Genomic DNA, 23596 nt, shown 5'->3' on the forward strand with positions numbered 1-23596 from the left:
GCTACTTGGACAGGTGTTGGAAAGGCGTGAGAGGTGGCGTCCAGGGGAGAGCCAGAGGGCACCAACTCCTGAGAACTTTGCACACAACAGAGCTGTGCAGTAAAGAGGGCGCGCTCCGACCTCGGCAAGTCGGTCGCGCAGCAAACCAAGCGCTCGGGCAAGGACCCCGGGAGGACCGAAGGCCGTCAGCGCGGGCGGTTCCCGCCTGCACCCGGGTGCTGCGCTCAGGCGCCCCTTACTCAGCGCCCCCCTCTGCCAACACTGCGGTAATAACAGCGAGTCGGGGAGAGGCGTCCGGCCTTCCGGAGGCGGCGGCGGTTGCCCCTTCCCAGCCACTGCACTCGCAAGTCCCGCGGCAGGCCCCAGAGCCTCCGCAGACCCGACCCGGCCTCCGGGGCCGAGTTCTGGCCTCCAGGGGCGCCTCTCCGTAGCGCCGCGGCTCGGACCTCTCTCCCAACCGCAGCCGCCGCCCCCCACCCGGGTCTCCCAGGCCGTGACCTCTCCCCTCGCCGGCCGCGTCCACCTCCGGCCCGGCCCCCTCCCGCGCGCCGGCCTCCTGGGCCCAGACGCCCGCCGCCCGCCGCCCCTCGGGCCCCTCCGCGCGCCCCGGGCCCTCGGCTCGGCCCGGCCCCGGCTCGCGCTCCCCGGGCGCTCCGCAGCGGGGCGGGCGGGGCAGGTTGGCGCAGGGGGCGGGGATTGTGGCACTTTCTGGGCGCCGCGAACGCTCTGCTCCTGGGTTCGCCGGCCGGAAACGTCGGCGACGGAGCCGCACCGCCGCCGCGGCCGTTCCTTGTTCTCCGCCGAGGCCGCGCCGCCACGCTGCCATGGCCAAGTGGGGACAGGGGGACCCGCGCTGGATCGTGGAGGAGCGGGAGGATGGGACCAACGTGAACAACTGGCACTGGTGCGGTCGGGCGGGGGCCGGGGCCGCGGCTTCCGGGCTGGCCTCCTCGCTCGCAAGCCGCCGGGAGGGACGGGAGGGACCCTCAGCGAGCGCCCGGCTCCCGGGTGGTGGGCGGCCGCGGGTCTCGGGGCGGTCCCCTGGCCGCGGCGAGCCCCGGGCGGGAGGAGCGGAGAGGGTTGTAGGGCTGCACAGGTGCAGATGCTTGTCTTTAGCGTCGGGGCTTGGGGAGCCCTTGAAGCCTGGAGACCTGGGGTCTTACCCTCACTGGCTCTGGGACTTGACTTTGCTGTTTGAAAGTTGGGTTGGGCTCTAGGAGTAGCAGTCGTTCCTGACTTACCTCTTCAGCTTTGGTAGTCTGTGTGACCTCAGGAGCTACCCTCCCCTGACCCTCCGCCCCAGCCCCTTGAAGTCTTGGGGGCAATTAAAATGAAGCTGAAAAGTTTGTGTGTGTGTGTGTGTTTTACGTCTGTAGTGGAAACAACAGGAAAACAAATTTGGATCTGAACTCCACATCTAACTTGATGGGTCTCTAGTGCGCCTGCCTTCTAGAAGTTGGAACTAGTTACTCATCCTTTTTCAATCTCATCTAGTGTATGGGCCAATTTTTGCCTCCCTCCCCCTTCCGCCTGAGCTTTCAGGAAGTGATGTTCTATGTTCCTTTCCTCTGAAGGCTAAGGGCTATGCTACCTCGGGACCATCAAGGTGATGCTGAGGCAGGTGCAGGGCAGAGCAAGGCTTTAGCCTGTGAGGGCAGCCTTTCTCGGGGCTGTGGAGGGGGTCTGGTGGGAAGGGGACGTCCTGGCCTGGGGGTGGGAAGGGCTGACCTCTTCTTTCCCAGCCTTGCCTCCATGAACACTTAATAGACTTCTCTCAGCTTATTTTCATTCCCCTAAATTGGAAACATTATTTGGGAAGATTGTGTGAGATAATATACGTGTGAAAACACTTAATAATTTGTCTTATTACGATAAAAATTATCTCAGTTATAATTACTTTTTCATGTGGCCCAGGCTTTGCCCCTCCATTTCCAACAGGTGAAATTTCTAGACCTCCTTTCTCCCAAATAAGCCATGCCTCCCAGCATATCTTAAATCACTGATGAGAATTAGAAGATGTTTGGTAGAAAACTGGTCTGAGAGGTGTGCTTCTAAGTTTGTGGGTGGCAGGTCTCTCACATGGTTGAGAGGAATTGGGCAGATCTGGACTGGGCCAGGGATGGGCGTGTGGATACCAGCAAGAGCGTCCATTCACGGCTCTGCCCTTCTGGTCCTGGCAGGACAGAGCGGGATGCCACCAGCTGGTCCAAGGGGAGGCTTCATGAACTCCTGGTGGGTATCACCGTGGAGAATGAGGCTGGCCGCTGCGAGATCAGTGAGCTGAAGCAGGTGGAAGGCGAGGCTTCCTGCAGCAGCCGCAAAGGAAAGCTGATTTTCTTCTATGAGTGGAACATCAAGCTGGGCTGGAAAGGTAACAGGGGCCTCCAGGTACTGGTAGGGTAGAGTGCAGTGTTGGTGGAGCAGAGTTGGTTGACTCATTAGTCACTCGTTCAGCAGATACAGTTGACTCATTAGTCATTCATTCAGCAGATATTTTTATTTTTGGTTGCACTGAGTCTTTGTTCCTGTGCGTGGGCTTTTTCTAGTTGCTGCGAGCCGGGACTACTCTCCGTTGTGTTGCACGGGCTTCGCATTACGATGGCTTCTCTTTTTGCCTAGCACAGGCCTTAGCCGCATGGGTTTCAGCGGTTGCAGCACGTGGGCTTAGTAGTCGCGGTTCACAGGCTTAGTGGTTCAGCTGGCATGTAGATTCTTACTGTACCAGGGATTGAACCTGTGTCCCCTTCCTTGGCAGGAGGATTCTTATCCTCTGGACCACCAGAGAAGTCCAACAGATATTTTTAGAACTCCTGCTTGGGCCCCTAAATTGGTGTTTGCGGTTGCAGACACCCTTACTACATGTGGAGTTTTTGCCCCGCCTGCCATGGGCCTCCCTCTCTCCCAGCATTTGGAGCTTCTTGTTGTTCAGTCACTCAGTCGTGTCCAGCTCTTTGCGACCCCATGAACTGCAGCAAGCCAGGCTTCCCTGTCCTTCACCATCTCATTTGCTCAAACTCATGTCCATTGAATTAGTTGGTTGTTCTCAGCAGGACTCAGTCGGCCAGGCACTCGTGAGCATTAGTATTTCCTGGAGCTGCTACCTGGACCACTCTCCCCCTGGACTGTTGCATGCTGGCTCCTTTGGCTCCTTCAGGTTTGCATCCTGAGTTCATTCTATAAAAATGTCACCTGTCTCCATTCTATAAAAATATCAGATCCTTTTCTTGTACTGTTTCCCTTCTCTGCTTTGTTTCTCCTGAAAGTACTTATACTTGGCACACTACATGCAGTTATATTATTGTTGTTCTGGATCCCCCTTTTCTCCCCATTCACAGAATATGCAGCCATCACTACAGTCAGTTATAGAACATGTTCATCTCTCCCACAAAAATATTTACCTGTCACTTGCCCAGTCCTTGGCAACCACTGATCTATGTTCTGTCTCCACAGATTTGCCTATTCTGGACATTTCTTATGAATGTTATCACACAGTTTTTGGTCTTTTGTGACTTGCTTCTTTTATTTGGCATAATCTTTTCAAGGTTCATCTGTCTTATAGCACATTTCATTCCTTTTCATGGTTGACTGATGTTCTGTTGTATAGATGTAGCACATTTTGATTATATATTCATCAGTAGATAGACTTTTTGGTTGTTTTCACTCTTTGGGTCTTTGGGTCAGGGACTGATTAGTTTTGTTTACAGATTACTGCCTGAAAGGTTGTGTATTTGTTGAATGAACGCATTTCTCCCATGGTGCCTAGCTCCTTGCTGGGTAGACAGCCTGTATTCAGAAAATCCTTGTTGAAAAAACGAGGAGCAAGGGTAAGATTTGGTTCTGGAGGATTGTGCTGTGTTAAAGTTTGGACCTCAGCTTGAGTCATCTCCATTCTTGAGAGCTGCCCAGTTAGTGGCCTTGGGCCTCTATCCTAATGACTGTCTTGCTGATTTAAGCCAGGCCAGAGCCCAGGGAGGTAGTTCAGTTCAGTTCAGTCCAGTCACTCAGTCGTGTCCGACTCTCTGCGACCCCATTAATCACAGCAAGCCAGGCCTCCCTGTCCATCACCAGCTCCCAGAGTTCACTCAAACTCATGTCCATCGAGTCAGTGATGCCATCCAGCCATCTCATTCTCTGTTGTCCCCTTCTTCTCCTGCCCCCAGTCCCTCCCAGCATCAGAGTCTTTTCCAATGAGTCAACTCTTCGCGTGAGGTGGCCAAAGTACTGGAGTTTGAGCTTCAGTCCTTCCAGTGAACACCCAGGACTGATCTCCTTTAGGATGGACTGGTTGGATCTCCTTGCAGTCCAAGTGACTCTCAAGAGTCTTCTCCAACACCACAGTTCAAAAGCATCAATTCTTTGGAGCTAAGTTTTCTTTATAGTCCAACTCTCACATCCATAGACGATGACTGGAAAAACCATAGCCTTGACTAGATGGACCTTTGTTGGCAAAGTAATGTCTCTGCTTTTTAATATGCTATCTAGGTTGGTCATAGTTTTTTTTTCCAAGGAGCAAGCCTCTTTTAAATTCATGCCTGCAACAACCATCCGCAGTGATTTTGGAGCCCAGGAAAATAAAGTTTGACACTGTTTTCCCATCTGTTTCCCATGAAGTGATGGGACCAGCCATGATCTTAGTTTTCTGAATGTTGAGGTTTAAGCCAACTTTTTCACTCTCCTCTTTCACTTTCATCAAGAGGCTTTTTAGTTCCTCTTCACTTTCTGCCATAAGGGTGGTGTCATCTGCTTATGTGAGATTATTGATATTTCTCCCAGCAATCTTGATTCCAGCTTGTGCTTCCTCCAGCCCAGCGTTTCTCATGATGTACTCTGCATATAAGTTAAAAAAGCAGGGTGACAATAATACAGCCTTGACATCCTCCTTTTCCTATTTGGAACCAGTCTGTTGTTCCATGTCCAGTTCTAACTGTTGCTTCCTGACCTGCATATAGGTTTCTCAAGAGGCAGGTCAGGTGGTCTGGTATTCCCATCTCTTTCAGAATTTTCCACAGTTTATCGTTTGAAGTGAAGTGAAGTCGCTCAGTCGTGTCCGACTCTTTGCGAACCCATGGACAGTAGCCCACCAGGCTCCGCCGTCCATGGGATTTTCCAGGCAAGAATGCCGGAGTGGGCTGCCATTTCCTTCTCCAGGAGATCTTGCCAACGCAGGGATTGAACCTGGGTCTCCTGCATTGCAGATAGACGCTTTACCGTCTGAGCCACCCTCTTAATGAGCATCAAAACTAGCCCCCCACTCCTGCCTTGGAATATTCTGGCTGGAGGTTGCCTATCAGTTGCTCCCTCAGTGGCTCTTGCTGGCTCTTGCAGGGCCTGGTTCCTTATACAGCTCCCCAAGACAGGGCTCTGAGAGCCCCAAGGAAGCTTTTGATCTTGTATCTCTTCCATCTCCCTTAGCTCAAAGCAGCAACCAGCTCCTTTGCAGGATTAGTCCCTGGCAGGAGCCAGAGGGCAGGCACACCAGTGCTTCCCTGACCCTATGTGCTTTCTTTTCTAGTAGTGAGTCCTAGAGGTGGCTAGTGGGACCTGCTGGGGAGGAGGCAATACTTTGGTCTTGCTTTTTTTTTTTTTTTTAAACTAAATTTTAGTTAAATTTAGCTTTTTTCCGCTTTATTGAGATATAGTTGATTTATAACATTGTATGAGTGAAAAGTGTACAGTGTGATGATTTACTGTATGCATATATTGCAAAATGACTCTATAGTAAGGTTAGTTAAGAAAAGACATCCATCACCTCATAGAGTTGTAGTTTTCTTTCTGCATATGTTGAGAACCTTTAAGATCTGCGCTCATAGCAGTTTTCAAGTGAATAAAACTGTACTTCTCAGCATGGTATACATTACCTTCCTCAGAACTTACTCATCAAGTAAGCTGAAGTTTGTACACTTTGTATCTTTTGACCACCTTCACCGCCCTTCCCTCCCGGACCTTGCAAACCCCATTCTGCTCTGTTTCTATGAGTTTGGTTTGTCTAGATTACACATATAAACGAGATCATGCAGTGTTTGGTTTTCTCTGACTTATTTCACTTAGCATAATGCCCTCAAGGTCCATCCATGTTGTCACAAATGGCAAGATTTCCCTTCATTTTTGTGGCTGAGTAATATTCTATTGTGTAAACATGTCATGTTCTCTTTATTCATTCATCCATAGATGGACACTTAGGTTTCCATGTTTTGACTTCCATAAATAATGCCATTTTGTACATTGCGGTGAAGATACCTCTTTGAGATAGTGGTTCCATTTTCTTTGGCTATATATCCAGAAATGGAATTGCTACATCATATGGTAATTCTATTTTAAATTTTTTGAGGAACCTCTACTGTTTCCCATAGTTGACTGCACCAGTTTACTTTCCCACCAGTAGTGCATAGGGGTCTCTCTTCTCCACATTCTCATCAACACTTGTTATCGCTTTTTGAAGGTAGCCATTCTAACACGGGTGCAGCGGTATCTCTTTGTGGTTTGGATTTATATTTCCCTGATGATTAGCGATATTGAACACCTTTTCATATACCTGTTGGGCATTGGAATATTTTATTTGCATAGATATTCAGGTCTTTTGCCTATCTTAATGGTATTTTTTCTTTTTTTTTTACTATTGAGTTGTATGAGTTCCTCAGATATTAACTTCTTATCAGATACAGTTTACAACTATTTTCTCCCATTCTGTTTGCTGTCTTTTCATTTTGTTGTTTCTTTTGCCATGCAGAAGCTTTTTAGCCTGACTAGTCCCACTTATTTATTTTTGCTTTTGGTATCATATCCAAAGATCATTGCAAGACTGACATCAAGGGGCTTTTCCCCTGTTTCTCCCTAGGAGGAGTTTTATGGATTCAGGTCTTTCATTTAAGTTTTTAATCCATTTCAAGTTAATTTTTATGTAGGGTGTAAGATAGGGATTCATTTTCATCCTTTTCATGTGAATATTCAGTTTTCCCAGCACCATTTACTGAAGATAGTAGCTTATAGCCATGGAGTAGTTTTGCTTCCCATGTCCTATATTAGTTGACCATGTATGCAAGGGTTTATTTCTGGCCTCTTGATTCTTTTCCATTGATATGTCTCTTTTTCTATGCCAGTACCATAATATTTACCACTATTGCTTTGTAGTAAACTTTGAAATCAGGAATTGTGATGTCTCCAGCTTTGTTCTTTCTCAGGATTGCTTTGACTATCAAGAGTATTTTGTGATTCTGTGTGAATTTAGGATTGTTTTTTCTAATTCTGTAAATGCCACTGGGATCTTGATAGTGGTTGCATTGAATGTACAGATGCCTTTGTGTAGTGGGAACATTTTAACAGTATTCTTTCAAGACACGAACATTGGTTATCTTTCATCATTATCTTACAGTTACAGATCTTTTACCTCCTAGATTAAATTTATTCCTAAGTATTATACCATTTTTGCTGCTATTGTAAATGGAATATTTACTTTCTTTTTCAGATAGTTCATTAAGTTAGTGCTTAGAAAAGCAACTGATTTTTTTATGTTGATTTTGTATTCTGAAGCTTTACTGAATTTATTTATTCTAACAATCTCTTGGATTTTTTGTATATATGATCATGTCCTACACAAATAGAAGTAATCTTACCATTTCCTTTCCAATTTGGACGCTTTTATTTCTTTTTCTTACTTGTTTGCTCTGGCTGGGACTTCCAATACTATTCAGTAGGAGTGGTGAGAGTGGGTACCCTTGTCTTGTTCCTGATATTAGAGGAAAAGCTTCCAACATTTCATATGATGAGTATAATGTCAGCTGTGGGGTTGTTACCTATATTGTCTTTATTATAATGGAGATATGTTTCTGTTGCTGCTGCTACTGCTGCTAAGTCGCTTCAGTCGTGTCTGACTCTGTGCGACCCCATAGACGGCAGCCCATGAGGCTCCCCCGTCCCTGGGATTCTCCAGGCAAGAACACTGGAGTGGGTTGCCATTTCCTTCTCCAATGCATGAAAGTGAAAAGTGAAAGTGAAGTCGCTCAGTCGTGTCTGACTCAGCGACGCCATGGACTGTGGCCTGCCAGGCTCCTCTGTCCATGGGATTTTCCAGGCAAGAGTACTGGAGTGGGGTGCCATTGCCTTCTCCATGTTTCTGTTATACCCAGTTTATTGGTAGTTCTTATTATCAGAGGACACTGAATTTTCTCAAAAGCTTTTTCTGGTTGGATTGAGATGATCATATGATCTTTATTATTCATTGTGTTAATGTGATGCATGATTTGACTTGGGCATTAAACCATCCTTGCATTCCAGGGATTAATCCCATTTGATCATAGTATATGATCCTTTTAATGTGCTGTTGAATTCAATTTGCCAGTATTTTGTTGAGAATTTTTGCATCTCTATTTATGAGGGATATTTGTCTATAATTTTTTCTTGTAGCATCCTTAACTGGCTTTGGTATCCTGGTAATACCAGCCTCTTAAAATGAGTCTAGGAGTGTTTCCACTCTTCAGTTTTTGGGAAGAGTTTGAAAAGGATTGATGTTAGCTGTTTAAATTTTTGGTAGAATTCTCCATTGACATCATCTGGTCCTGGACTTTTCTTTGTTGGGAGTTTTTTTTGATTACTGATTTAGTTTTCTTAATTGTAATTGGTCTGTTCAGACTTTCTAGTCCTGAATGGTTCAGGCTTGGTAGGAAATATATTTCTAGAAATTTATCCATTTCTTTTAGATTGTCCAGTTTTACAGCATTTAATTGTTAACAGTGGTCTCATTATCCTTTGTATTTGTGTGATATCAGTTGTAATGTCTCATCTTTCATTTTTAATTTTATTTGAGTCCTCTTTTTCTCCCCTTGGTTAGTGTAGCTGAAGTTTTGTCAAGATTTTTGTCTTTTCAAAGTTCCAGCTCTTTATTAATCTTTTCCATTGTTTTCTTATTCTGTTTCATTTATTTTTGTTCTAATCTTTATTCCCTTATGTATTGAGATATAATTGACAAATAATATTATATTCACTTGGGGTTATAATGAATATATATATCTTTATATTTGTACACATCAAGAAATGGTGACCACAATAAGTCTAGTTAATATTATCACCATACAGTTCCAAGTTTTTCTTTTTTCTTATGAGAATTTTTAGGATTTCAAATATGTAAAATAGTCTTATTATAGTACCATACTGTGTATCCCATCTCTATGACTTATTTTTTGTAACTGGAAATTTGTACTTTTGACCACATTCACCCATTTTACCCGTTCTGCCACTCCCTGTTTCTTGCAATCACTGATCTGTTCTCTGTATCTATGACTTTTTGTTTTCTTTTAGATTCCACATATAAGTGAGATCAAATAGTATTTATTTTTCTTTCGCTTATTTTACTTAATGCCTTCAAGTTCCATCCAGATTGCTGCAAATGGCAAATTTTTTTCTCTTTTATAGCTAAATAATATTCTGTTGTGTGTATATACTACATTTTCTTTATCCATGCATCTGTTGGTGGACACTTAGGTTGCTTCCGTGTCTTTGCTGTTTTCTTAATATGTGTATTTTGTTGATGTATAATTGACTTACAGTGTTTCAGATGCATAGCAAGGTGATTCATTTATACATAAATACACAAACATTATTTTTGAAATTATTTTCCATTATAGGTTATTATATGTTACTGACTATAGTTCCACGTGCTATACAGTAAACCTTCGTTGCTTGTTGCATAGCTGTTGTTTTTAATTAGAAATCTAGCATTCTGTTCCTACTAAGTCAAACAAGTGGAATCAAAGTGTCATAAATTTTTTAGTTAGGCAAAAATTCTTCTAAGTTTTCTAAAATATATACATATTTATATATAGGTATACAAAAGTTTTTTACTGTGCTTGATAAAGGCTTGAGCAAGATAGAAAAAGAGATGGAGAAATTGTAAAACAAACTGAATGGAATGGGAACACTGAATATGAAATAGAAAAAGTGAAAATAAATAAATCACAGTAGTAAAAGTGTTTATCAGTTTTCACAATCAATGGCCAAAATCGATCAGACAAAATATAAAAGATCATTATAATTGCAAGCCATAATGGGAACATGATTAACCGAATAGTATAAAATAATTACATAGTTAAGCAGGATGATGTGCTAAGCAAGGTAAGTGCACGTGTTTTCATCCACCCAGTCTATGTCTTTAGGTTGGTGCATTTAATTTATTTATATTTAAGGTAATTATAGATATGTATGATTCTACTCTTGCCTAGAAAATCCCATGAACGGAGGAGCCTGGTACAGGCTACTGTCCATGGGGTCGCAAAGAGTCAGACACAACTGAATGACTTCACTTTCACTTTCATGATCCTATTACCATTTTCTTAATTGTTTTGGGTTGGGGCTTCCCTGGTGACTCAGATGGTAAAGTGTCTGCCTGCAGTGCGGGAGACCCGGGTTCAGTCCCTGGGTCGGAAAGCTCCCCTGGAGAAGGCAATGGCAACCCACTCTAGTACTCTTGCCTGGAAAATTCCATGGATGAAGTAGCCTAGTAGGCTATACTCCATGGGGTCGCAAAGAGTCGTACACGACTGAGAGACTTCACTTTCTTTCTTTCATTTTCTATTTTCTGTAAGTCTTTTCCTTTTCTTGGGTTTCCTGCATAGAGAAGTTCCTTTAACATTTGTTGTAAAGCTGGTTTGGTAATGCAGAATTCTCTGAACTTTTACTTGTCTATAAAGCTTTTGATTTCTCCATCAAAGTGGAATGAGAGTCTTGCTGGGTAGAGTATTTTTGATTGTAAGTTCTTCCCTTTTATCAACTTAAATATATCATGCTGTTCCCTTCTGGCTTGTAAAGTTTCTGTTGAGAAATCAGGAGTTCCCTTGTATATTTTTTGTCATTTTTCCCTTGTTGCTTTTAATATTTTATCTTTGTCTTTAATTTTTGTCAGTTTGATTATTACGTGTCTCAGTGTCTTCCTCAGGTTTTATCCTGCCTGGGACTGTCTGTGCTTCCTGGACTTGACTATTTCCTTTCCCATGTTTGGGAAGTTTTCAGCTGTTACCTCTTCAAATATTTTCTCAGGTCCTTTCTCTGTTCTCCTCCAGGGACCCCAGCATAATGGTGCATTTAATGTTGTCCCAGAGGAATTTGTATGTATGTCTTCTTTGGAAAAATGTCTCTTCAGATTTTCTAACGAGATTGTTTTTTGTTATTGAGTCTTACAAGTTCTTTGGATATTAATCCCTTATCAGTTACACGATTTGCAAATATTTTCTCCCATCCAGTAGGTTTACTTTATATACTTTGCTGTGCAGAAGCTTTTTAGTTTGACTAATCCTCCTTGTTTATTTTTGCTTTTGGTGGTAAGTCCAAAAATCATCGCCAAGACCAGTGTCCAGGAGCTTATCATCTGTGTTTTCTTCTAGGACATTTTTTTTGGTTTCAAGTCTTAGGTTCAAGTCTTAAGTTCACTTTGATTAATTTGTGTGTGTGTGTGGTATAAGATAGTGGTCCAGTATCATTGTTTTGCTTATGGATGCCAGTTTTCTCAACATTCGTTGAGGAGACAGTCCTTTCCTTACTGTATTTTCTTGATTCCTTTATCTTAGCTTAATTGACCACATAAGCATGGACTTATTTTGAGCTCTTTTTTCTGTCTATTCTGTTCTCTATTATAGTTCTGTTGATCTATGTGCCTGTTTTTTATGACAGTGCTATACTGTTTTGATTACTATATCTTTATAATACAGTTTGAAATCAAGAAGTGTGGTGCCATTAGCTTTGTTGTTTCTCAAGATTGCTTAGGCTATTTGGGGTCTTTGTAGTTCCATACAAATTTTAGGATTGTTTTGTTCTATTTCTGTGAAGAATGTAGTTGGAATTTTACCAGGCATTGCATTGAATCTGTAGATTGCTTGTTATTTATTTTCTTCTGCTGACTTTGGGCTTACTTTTTTCTTTTTCTAGTTCCATGATGTGTAAAGTTAGGCTCTTTATATGAGATTATTTCTTGTATGAGTTTACAGCTTCCAACTTCCCTCTTAGAACTGCTTTTGCTGCATCTCATAAGGGTTTGTGTTGCCATTTTTATATGTACCAAGATATATTAAAATTTTGCCTTTGATTTCTTTAAGCCATTAGTTGTTCAGGAATATTTTAATTTGCATCTACTTGTGAATTTTCTAGTTTCTTATCATTTTTATTGGAAATGATATTTGTTATAATTTATCTTTAAAAAAATTGTTCAGACTGGTTTTGTGGCCTAACCTATGATTTACTGTAGAAAATGTTCTGTGAGTGCTTGAGAAAAATGCATATTCTATTGCTGTTCGATGGACTGTTCAGTATACATTTGTTAGGTGTGTTTGGTCTGTGGTGTTCAGATCTGGTATTTCCTTACTGGTTTTCTGTCTGGATGATATATATCCATTGTTGAGAGTAGGGTATTAATGTCCCCAACTATTATTGTATTGCTGTTTATTTCTCATTATAAGTTGTTAGTAATTGCTTTATTTAGGTGCTGTTAGATGCTTAAGTATACTTGTTATATCATTGATGAATTGACACCTTTAGCTTTATATAATGACCTTTTTTTTGATCATTTTAGCTGAAAGTCTATTTGTCTAATATAAGTATAGCTACTCCTACTTTCTTTTGGTTAACATTTGCTTGAAATTTCTTTCTCCATCCCTCTGCTCTTGATTTATATGTATCCTTAAAGGTAAAGTGAGTCTTGTAGAGAGACTGTCTATTGTGAGATACTGTCTTGTTGTTGGATCTTGATATTTTAATCCATTCAGCCATTCTGTGCCTTTTGATTGAGGAATTTAATCTGTTTATGTTTAGTAACTATTGATAGGTAAGGACTTAAACCTCCCTTTCTAGCTCCATAGTCCTTTGATACTTTTTTGAGGTGATATGCTTTGAGTCTTACCATAATCTTTTGTGGTTTTTCCTTTGTGGTTAACCTGAGGTGTATATAAAATATATTTATAACATCCTATTTAAACTGATAACAACTTAATTTTGATAGCATGCAGAAATTTATACTTCTTCACCTCTCACATTTTAGTTTGTTGATGTTACAGTTTACATATTTTTACATTGTAGAAGTTTTCATAGTTATAGTTACTTTAAATTCTCATAGTTATGGTTAAGTACATTTGTTTTTTAACTTTTAATGCAGACTTGTAAGAGAACTACATATTACCATTCCAATTTTGGATCATCTGATTTTGACTGTATATTTACCATTACCAATGAGCTTTACACATAGTTTTTATTATGCTAACTAGCATCCTTTTATTTCAGCTTGATGAATGTTCTTTCGCATCTCTTGTAAGGCAGGTTTAATGACATTGAATCCCCATCAGCTTTTATTTGTTTGGGAATATCTTTGTCTCTCTTTTACTTCTGAAAGGCAGCTTTTCTGGGCATAGTATTCTTGGTTGACATACTGTTTCTTTCAGTATTTTGAGTATATCATCCCACTGCTGGCCTGTCAAACCTGCTGTGAAATCCACCTGTAGCCTTATGGAAGCTCCCTTGTTTGTGAAGAGTCACTTTTCTTCTGCTTTCAGAATTTTTTGTTTTTAACTTCTGACAGTTCAACTCTTATGTGTCTTGATGTAGCCTTTTTTTTTTTTTTTTAAGTTCAGCCTACCTGGGGGACCATTGGGCGTTATGAACCTGGATGTGCATTTCTCTTCCCAGTTTTGGAAAGTTTTCAACCATTATTATTTTAAATAGACTTTCTGGCCCTTTCTCTCTTCCCTCCAGAACTTCAATAATGAACATCTTGTTTCATTTGATGGCATCACGTGAGTCTCCTGTTCTTTTTTCACTCTTTTTCTTTTTGTTTCTTTGACTGGACAGTTTTGAATAACCCATCTTCTAGATGGGTTAAGTACTCATTGTTTTCTTCTACTAGGTCAAGTTAGCTGTGGAAGCTCTCTGATCTTCAGTAGAGTCATTGTATTCTTTTGCTCCAACAGTTTGTGGGCTTTTTTTCCTTTTTTAACAGTTTCTGTTTTGAACTTGTTTTGTTCATGCATTGTTTTCCTAATTTCCTTGAGTTGTCTGTGTGTTCTTATAGTTCGCTGAATTCTTTAAGAGATTTATTCTGAATTCCAGATTACATACTTCATGCATCTTCATTTATTCAGGGTCAGTTATGGAGCTTCATTAGGTTCTTTTGGTGGTCTCATGTTTGCTCAGTTTTCTTCTGAACCTTGTTTCCTTGCACTAGTAGCTGCCTGTGTAAGGAATTGGTCTCTTGCATGTTTTACAGGTTTGCATTGGCAGGGAGAATCCATCACCTTTCAGCTTGGGTTATTGGATGTGTCAGCTCATCATGTCCATGGGTGGGGAAGACTCGCTGCCAGGGTCTCCAGTTGAGTGTGCTCTGAGGTCAGGGTGGGGGGTTACCAATGGCTGGCCTTTATGGTTGGGTGAGTCAACTGACTCCATATTCAAGCAGGGCTGCTCAGTGGGCTCCTTGACCAGGCAGGGTTGCTGGCTGTGCTCCACGGTTACATGGGGCCTTAGATGTGCTCTGTGGTTACCTGTGGTCAGGCAGAGTCCCTGGCTGTGTACCTTGGCAGGGTGGTGCCACTGGTTGGATTCCATGGTTGGGCAGGATTCTGAGCTGGGTTCTGCCATCACTTCTGGTTGAGTGGGGGTCTCAGGCTCTGCTTCCTGACAGGTGGTGCTCCTGGCTGGACTCTGTTCAGGCAGAACTGCAGGCAGAGTTCTTGGTAGGACCTTAACCTCCATTGTGTTCTGTGATCAGATGGAGACACAGATTGTGCCTTGAAGTTGGGCAGGGCTGCAGGGTTGGCTTCACCATCCATAGGCTGTTGGGTGTGCTCCGCTGTCGAACAAAGTTGCTGGCTGGGCTCTCTGGTCAAGAGAGGCTTCCACCTGTTTCCTGCAGTTGAGGGGCTAGAGGCTGTTCTCTGTGGGGTAGGGTCGCTGCTGAGCTTCTTGTCTGGACAAGGCCCCAAGCTGTGTTAAGCAATTTGGCAGGGCTGTAGGCTCCACTCCAAGGCCACTTAGGGTCACTGTTCAGGCTCCCTGGCTACGCAGGGCCGGAGGCTATACTCTGTAGTCGGGCAAGACTGCTGGTGTGGCTCTCTGCCTAAGGGGGCTGTGTGAATGGGCTCCAGGGCTGCCCGGGTTCTCTGGTCCGGCTTCCTGGATGGTCAGGCTTGGAAGCCACACTCAGCAGTTGAGTGGAGCTGTGAATTTGCTTCCCCACCTTTGTGAGACTCCCCAGCTGGCCTTGACCTGTCACACGGGGACCCACATCAAGCAGAATCGCCAGCTGAGCTCTGCTCGTGTATTGCCTCAAGCAGGAACACGGTCCATCGAGGTTTGAGCATTGGCTGCTGAAAGCCTGAGTCCCTCTGGCTTCCACATGCTGAGACCCCGGTTGGCCTCCGAGGAAGCACCCAACAACGCCGGGGAGCCTGCCCTCTTTGCTGCTGGGAAACTGCAGTGGGGGCGCTCGGTGGGGCTCTGTGCTGGCCTCGGGGCTTGGTCGGAGTATCACCACTCCTCACCCCCTCTACTGCAGTCCTCTTCTGTCTCTGATCCAGAAGCGTGCCTCAGCCTCACCTCTGGGTTTGGGATTCTCACAGTGGTGTCCTGTCCCTGCACAGTTGCTGGTTGCTCTTCTTGTGAGGGGTGCTGAAGTTGGGAATCACCTGTGTCACCATCTTGATGTCACCGAAGTCAACACCCGGTGTTGAAAGACATTAGCTGCGTGGGGGAATCCACGCAGACTTCCCCACCTCCCTCCCTTTCCCTCTTTCTGTGATCAGAACTCAGTGTCCCTTTTTGCCTTCCTGTGCCTTTTCTTCAGGATAGTCCTTTATCATGCTTTGACTTGTTAAAGAATATTGGGGAATGAAAAAAGAAACACCAGTTAACAGACCTACTTACTTCACTCTTATGCTTCCATGTGGACCCTGATTTCATGTGCAGTTTAAAAAAAATAAGTCTAATAATAGCACTGTACTTCTTGCCATGCGGCCCATGGGATCTTAGTTCCCTGACCAGGGATCAAACCCTTGCCCCCTGCAGTGGCAGCACCAGGGAATTCCCTTGTCTGCATTGTAACTGCCCACCCCCAGCCCAGCTTTCTTAGGAACTGAACCTCTGATGTGGGCCGGGAGACCAGAGTTGGTTTGGACATGCATGTGATGGGCGTTTGTGGGGGAAGGCTGCGCCCTGTGAGGGGGGTGGGCTGTTCAGTTAGGCAGGGCAGTTTTACATAAACTAGTTGTTACTTTGTAATTGAAGACAACCTTTTGCTCATTTTAGGTATCATTAGAGAATCTGGTGCAAAGCACAAGGGGTTGATTGAAATACCCAGCCTGTCTGAAGAGAATGAAGTAGATGACACTGAGGTGAGGTATCTGATGGAATTTCTTTCTTTTCTGGTTTTAAATCAAGTTTCTGCTGTACATACTGGGCAGCTGAAAGCCTGTGCCTGTGCGGTAGTTCTGGTGAGTGGTGAAGGGCTTGTTTGCTGAGAAGGAAGCTGCGCTGCGCTGTGGGGAGGTGGGGTGAGGTGTGGGCAGTGATGTGGTAGGAAGGGCATGCCTGGGAAGCCATGGACTGCACCCTCCACGGCCTCCGCATCACCTTTCAAAGGTATCATCAGATGCATGCAACTGTATCTATTCTGGGAAGGGCTCAGGTATTGTGCACAGCTTGGTGAATGGGATTTTGTATCTCCTCCTCTGTATCTTTATTCTTTCCCTTTAATAGTGCAAATTCTTGGCTTTTCACCATGATATCCCTTGGTTGTGTCATATTTTTTTGGATGTAAGTTAGTATGTGTTGGTTTTGACTGGCTCTTCTCATCGTCGGGGGAGAGAGAGCCTGTGTAACTCCCATGCTTGGTTTGCGGTCAGTGTCCACTTGTAAGCTAAAAGCTCGGTTGTGGGGTGGAATCTTTTGTATGATAGCTGTATTTCCAGATGGCAGTCTGACAGGGTCTTTTAGGATTTGTGAACATATTTAGTGTGAAGGCCTTCAGGATAGCAAGTTACACCGAACTACCAGGAGTTGCCTTTCTTAAAGGCTATGAACTGCCCTAAAAGTGGTAGCTTCACATGTGTGGTCAGTGCACTCAGGGCCTGTGACTTCACTTTGCTCTGTCCACATCCATCAGCTCAGAAGTATTTTAGCAGGATGTTAAATTGGTCTTTTCGACTCAGCCGTTGGTAGCACTGCAGAACAAACTCTAATGTAGAACTGGGCGCCCACCTCAACTGAATCACAGGGACGTGAAGGGAGTTTCAAACCAATACCTCTTCTTTCTGAGAATACCAGCAGCAGCCCCAGAGCAGCATTTTGACATTTCCCTCTCCCTGCCTGTCCTGGCCTTCCCTCCTTTCCTCCCTCTCTTCCTCTCTTTCCCAACTCTCCTCCTTGCCAAAAAAAAAAAAAAAGTATAGCCCAAGACCAGTATATGTGGGAACCTGATTTTCCTAATTAACTTAATTTGGGACTCTAGACAAGCACTGTTCAATAGATACATAATGCAAGCCACATAAAGAACTTAAAATTTTCTAGCAGCCGTTCTAGAAATATTTAAAAGAAACAGATAAAATTAGTTTTAATACTTTTTATTTTACCCAAAATATAAAAATACCATTTTAACATGTAATTAGTATCAGGGTTATTCATGAGATTATTTTGTATTCCTTTGGTGCTAAGTCATTAAAGTCTGGTGTATGTGTGTGATTTTGCACTTTGAACCCATCTCAGTGGGTGCTCAGTAGCCACGTGACCAAGCGGCTGCCGTATTGAGCAGCACCGTTTCTAGACTCTGAACGCCATGGACTGTATCACCAGTACGATACATACACACATGAAATGTATGCAGATGAGGGGTCACATTCTAAGTTTTGGCCACCAGTTTCAGTAGACACTTGATTAAAAACTTATATCTTCTCAAACTATATGGAAAAACCTGTCACGTCTCTCTCACATCAGTTCTTTCCCTTCCCTTCCCATCACAGTTCCCTCATCCATTTGTCCCAGTATTGTAAGAATACGTCAAACCAGATTTTTCTTCGGTTTGTATTTTTCTGATTTGTAGGTGAACGTGAGTAAAAAGAAAGGAGATGGGGATATTCTGAAGGATCTTATGAAAACTGCAGGCACCGCCAAGGTCAGGGAAGCCCTTGGAGATTACCTGAAGGCACTTAAGACGGGTAAAGAAGGCATCCTTGTGAACTAGAGGGTCCCTTTTCCATTTACCCAAATAATGGTCTGCACTGTAGTCTCAATTCCCAGGTTAGGCCAATGTCCGAGGTTCCAGAGATCAGCTCTTTATGCTGCATGATAAATTGTAGTCTGGAGGTTGAGATCTAGCCATGAATTAGACCATAATTAGTGCTTATCAGTATTTTATACAGCATGAACCATTCTGCCTACAGAATTGTTGTTTCTGGAATGATAATTATTTAATCAGTTGTTTTTATAATTATCTGTCTAATGTCTGTCTTCCTTGCTAGACTATAAGCTTCATGAGGGCATGGAAGGACTCTATCCTGTTTACTACTGCTGTATCTCCAATGTCTAGCACAATGCCTGATGTATACAGTAGATGCTTAATAAATCTTTGTTGAATGAGTGAATGAAAGTGACTATAGGTATTACAGGTATAGTTGGAAACTTACTCAGATAATCCCTGCACTGAGTGGAACTGCGGTTATTGTCTTCTTTGCTAAATCAGAGAAGCTCCCTGCCAGGTAAAGTAGCCAGCAGGGCTTGTATGTCTGTGCCTCATCCTTGGGCTCTGCTGAGTATCTCAGTGTTGGCATGGGTGGGTTTGGGGTTTACTTTTCTCACGAGTTCACACAGGCTGCTGCCACAGGCTTGAATGGAGACCAAGCTTTGTGAGGTGGTGCTGATGAAGCAGTGAGCCAAGTGTCTGGTTTTGATAGTGACAGTCATAAAGCTATTAGTAGTTAAGTGTATAAAATGGAGCCTTTGGGAAAACAGCATTTGAAAATGCTATTTTTTGTCAAGAACTAGATAAAAGTGAGGCATTCAGTAAAAAGAAAAGGAAAAAAGGCATCTGTTGCTGTGGAACTCATGTCAATGATTAGTTTTACATATAAAGATACAGAATGGTCTTGAAATTCTCAAAATGCTGTAGGAATTCTTTCTATAAATGTGTTTCTTTATATTCTTATATATCGTTTTCAGTTTTCTGCCTGTTTGTGCTGGAAGGGAAAAGGTGCTTTATTAAAGTCATTTCTTATGTTTCCTTTATAGAATTTACAGTGGGAATGATCTTACCAACCAAAGCTATGGCAGTCCAGGAACTGACGGTTAAAAGGAAACTGAGTGAGAATGCCTTGCAGGTGTGGCCCCTGGTGGATGATATGCAGGGAGGGGGAAAAGGAAGTGCTTAGTGTGTGTGTGCGCGTGCGTGCGTGCGCGTGCGTGCAAGCTCGCCATGTCCTACTCTGTGCGACCCCACGGGCTGTAGCCCACCAGGCTCGAAGGCTTCAAAGCTTCAAGAGCCTGTGATGATGGAGGACTATACAAGATACTGAGGAGGGCCAGTTAATCCACCCTTGCATCTTCTGCCATTCTGGAGGGAAATGATGAAATGAGACTTTCATCCTTGATGGAAGGGACTGTATAAACTAGCCTTTTTGTTAAATATTGAATTTAGTTCTGGACAGTGCTGTTTTGTAGTCATTACACTACAAAGTCACAAAGGTGACTTTAAAGTTCACACACCACAATGGAAGGAGCATCTCTCCACTTTCAGAGGATTGGGAGGTTTTAGATCTTGTTCTTGGACTGTAATGATGGGGAGTTTGACACCTTTTGGCCTTAAGTGCTGTGTCCTTCACCTGCTTATCTTTTTGCCCCCTGGGCCATAGTTACATATCCAAGTAGGGTTTGGGCTGTGAAGCCCTAGTCTGGGAGTGGAACAGAGCAAAGCGGCTCTGTTTCCACTGTTTCCAAAATAAAGACTAGAATTGGTGGTGCTTAAAAAGGGTTTTTAGTGGAAGGATAGTGTTTGGGACATTGTGATATTTTACTGAGACTGTAAAACTGTAAAATTTCTACAATCTCTAGTCATGCTAATTATGCTTTGGAACCTTTTCTTTTGAGATTCAGGCCTCCTCTCCAGTGGCACTGGGCGTAAGGATTCCCACTGTGGCTCTGCACATGACCGAACTCTTTGACACAGCTATCGAGCAGCTGTACAGAATCTTCACTGTGAAAGATGTAAGTAATATCTCAGTATCTGGAATCAGAAATGCTGACACTGGGAGATAATATGCCACTAAGAACTGAAGCTGCTTTTTGGTTTCCTACATATGTTTTTCTGATTGAAGGGATCTAGTAATCTTTAGGGTAGCTTGAGGACAGGTAAGCTATCCTAAGGATTTGAGGGCAGAAAAGATGGATGTTTGGGAGCCGGGGTGGGGGAGTTTATCAGCATTGAGATTTGGAACAGTCTACTGAGGCTGTAATTAAAAGTTGTGTATTCACAATTAAAAACCACAGTAACTGTTACGTTATACATATAGGTTGAAAACATGATAAGCACATGCCAGAATAACACGTCTATTGTGTATGTTTCCCTTGGTTAGCTGGTGCAAAAATTTTCTAAATCTCCCGCTGTATTAGAAGCTGAAAAAGGAGGGAAATTCCAAATGTTTGATGGAAACATCACCGGTGAATATACAGAACTGGTAAGTAATCTTAGGTTAAAGGAAAGTAAGCTAGACTCTTCAGTTAAAATGCTTTATTCATGCTGTTTTTAAAAGTGCTTCGGTTTTTATCTGAGCTCACAGAAACCTGAGCGCTTTATAAAGCTGGTTATACGGCAAATAAAAAATTTGTATTTACTAAATAATAATAAAGCCTTACTTTCACAGCAGTTGTGCCTCTATTTATGACTTTTAGAAGACGCAAGTACAATTCCTCCCAACTCTTGGGTCTAGAAGTTTCTGGTCTCTGCCACTAGTATGTGTGTTGCCCAATGTCAGCTGCCTTCCTGCTGACAGCAGCTCTGTACTGGCTACCACACTTCTGTCTGGTGTGACTGCTGTTACATTTTGGCACTAGGGACAGTCAGTCCTCAATGGTGCTGGCGTATAAACCAAGTTGAGGGTGTATGTCCATTGATTAGTTCTCATATTTCTCCCATAGGGGCTCATGAAAGGATTTGGTGTTTTTCTTTGTTGTAGTATTGTACAGTTTTAAAAGATGTTTTCAGTGGAATTTCCCCTTTGTTTTCAGTTAACAAATAAAAAGATCGTCATGAAATGGAGATGTAGGAACTGGCCAGAAGGTATGTTATTAGCACCTTTTAAGTCCAAAAACACTTCAAGTATTCTACCCCCTACTGTGAAAAGCAAATAGTGGTACTATATGGATAAATTCTTTTCATAGTACAGTAATAAACTTTCCTTTTTGTAATGAACTTTCCTTTTTTTCTTCCAGAACACTATGCAGTAGTTGCACTGAATTTTGTGCCTACACTAGAGCAAACGGAATTACAATTGGACTGTAAAGGAGTTCCTATCTGTGAAGAAGAGAACATGAAATTTTGTTGGCAGAAGCAGCATTTTGAAGAAATAAAAGGTTTACTGCAGCTGACCACCCTAAATGGTTGAGTTAGTTTGAAGATTTTATAAGGGCATTACTTTTTGTAAGCAGAAAGTATCATGGTTACCTCCTCCTCTAGTGTTCCTTTAAAAAAAATAATTTATACTAGATGAAATCCACAAACTAATACAGAATTGAAAGCACTGTTTGAATCTTTATTTACTATGACTAGACTCTGCACTGAGCTAAATGCAAGCAATGTGAAATCAGACTGTTAACGTTACCATCCACAGATGCTCCTCCGGGAACAGACTGCGTCTCCGAGTATGGATAGTCGAAGTGCCCAAGCTAAAGCCTGTCTTAGCGGGCCTACTTTCAGCTGTAATTTTTAATTCAGGAAGAGACAAATGGCATGTTGGTACTTCCTTTATTTTACTCCAGGGTTTTTAAGGTGTGTAGCTCTTAGGCCGTGAAACAGTGGCATGTTGCATTCAGAAGCATGTTGATGTGAGGGCGAGCGGGCTGTATTGTTATGCTTCTCCCTGCAGCAGTTACGCACTTTGGAGTGGCGAGGACTGCAAAGTCTATGGAAAAAGGTACTTTTTGGCCTGTCACTATATTTCTCATGAAGTAGAATACAGTGGACAAGTACATCTCCCGATTCACAGTTTTCTCATTACTTTCATCTGAGAAGACTGAAGCAAGGTATGTAAACAATTAAAAAGTCATCACAATCAGTTTAATTAAGTGCATAGAATAGCAATCAGTCATGTCAATAAAAATAAAACAATTATTTTTACATCAAGTGTGCTTTATTTCCTCCACAGGTATTCTGTTAAATAAAGCACCATTTATATACTGCCAGGCCACAGCTAAAGAGGATTCTTTACAGAATCAAATTTCTTGTGGTTGTTCCGTATACAAGTAAACTTAATTTTGATAATAAGAACCACAGCGATTGGAGGCAATCTGCCTCTATTATAAGGTACAAAACTGGCACAGAGGACACCATATTATACACAGTAAAAATGCTGTAAGTTTAAATTACATTGTACAGGGCCAGAGGACCCTGTGCCTCCCAGACAGCCATATTAAATGAAAGCCACTACAGTGAACTCTTAATTACGTAAAACATATTCATTATCTGATTGCCCTTTAGAAAGTATACTGAAGATGCAAATTTTTTCATCTGAAGTTTCTGCCTGGCCAAGAATTAAGCCTATAAATCTATCTTGCCATTCAAGCAGAGAGCACTGGACGAACTGAAGCACGAAAACAGAAATAGGCGAAACTTATACAAACAGCATCGGGTGGGGGGAGAGGCGACCTTAAAAGTAGACATGCTACATCTAATGTCAAGAAGCAGCTTGGTTTCCTTTGCCAGATATCCTCGTGACCACGTGGATTGTAGATTCAATGGTCCTACACAGGGTATCTAGAATGTCGTGCTGCTGCATGTGACTAGAGAGTCCTCTGGAATGGCCACAGCTGAGTGATAAAGCCACCTCAGGGTCCTGGGAGGGCAAAGCTTGACCGTCACAGCTTCTCAAGTCAGCTAAGTCAGACAGAACTGCAGAGAGAGAAGTAGAAGGGAACTCGGATTCTTCCTCAGTGAGGTTAGAATCCTTGGAACAGTGGAGGTCTTTCAATTCCTTACAGTCTTCAAACCTACCATTGTCGGACTGTTCTTCTGCATGCTGTGACCTGATATTTGATGTGTCTTCTGAAAACGAAGATGGAACTTCCATTCGGTATTCTTTAACAGAACTATTTTCAGGGGAAGGAGGATCTTGCTCAGTGCCTGGGTCGATGATTGAGGAGTCTCTCGTCTCATTGTCTGACGTGCTCGTTGGGGTCAGGACCTCCCTGGTTTCTGTCTTCATGTCACTGATGCAGCTCTCGACAGTGTGCTCCTCATCGCTGCTAACGCGCCGCCTTTTAACAGGAGTTGCCCCTTCATCATCTGTGAAAACGAACATGAAAATTTCTCTGAAGAGTCATTAAGATCATTTTGGGGGTGTTTGCATTTTTTAGCATTTATATTCAGGAGGCT

At 42.9% G+C, this 23596-nt stretch overlaps 2 protein-coding genes across 5 annotated transcripts in view; one reads left to right on the forward strand and one right to left on the reverse strand.

The window, feature by feature from the left end:
- The first annotated feature begins 729 nt into the window (after window positions 1-729).
- Window positions 730-22342, forward strand: LOC120860819 (activator of 90 kDa heat shock protein ATPase homolog 2-like). 2 transcript variants are annotated; one of them, XM_040236531.1, is made up of 9 exons: window positions 730-904; window positions 2181-2371; window positions 16270-16355; window positions 18059-18173; window positions 19243-19331; window positions 20098-20214; window positions 20583-20684; window positions 21235-21286; window positions 21439-22342. In XM_040236531.1, the coding sequence occupies exons 1-9, from the start codon at window positions 825-827 to the stop codon at window positions 21609-21611; spliced, it is 1005 nt and encodes a 334-aa protein (XP_040092465.1). In that variant the 5' UTR covers window positions 730-824; the 3' UTR covers window positions 21612-22342. The 2 variants fall into 2 exon arrangements, with proteins under 2 accessions (XP_040092465.1, XP_040092466.1); XM_040236532.1 differs by having other exon boundaries at window positions 20104-20214.
- Window positions 22264-23596, reverse strand: part of LOC120860818 (ubiquitin carboxyl-terminal hydrolase 34-like) — a 59901-nt gene continuing 58568 nt past the window's right edge. For 2 of the 3 annotated variants that reach the window (XR_005720437.1, XM_040236530.1), the window contains one exon: window positions 22337-23506. Coding sequence is in view for 2 of the 3 variants with exons in the window: in XM_040236530.1 (XP_040092464.1) it covers window positions 22899-23506 (608 nt within the window). In the remaining variant the exon portion in view is untranslated. Of the gene's footprint in view, window positions 23507-23596 lie in introns of all 3 variants that reach the window. The other variant, XM_040236529.1, reaches the window with a different exon arrangement.

The sequence above is a fragment of the Oryx dammah genome, unplaced genomic scaffold (assembly GCF_014754425.2).
Source record: "Oryx dammah isolate SB20612 unplaced genomic scaffold, SCBI_Odam_1.1 HiC_scaffold_11203, whole genome shotgun sequence".
Classification (NCBI taxonomy): Eukaryota; Metazoa; Chordata; class Mammalia; order Artiodactyla; family Bovidae; genus Oryx; species Oryx dammah.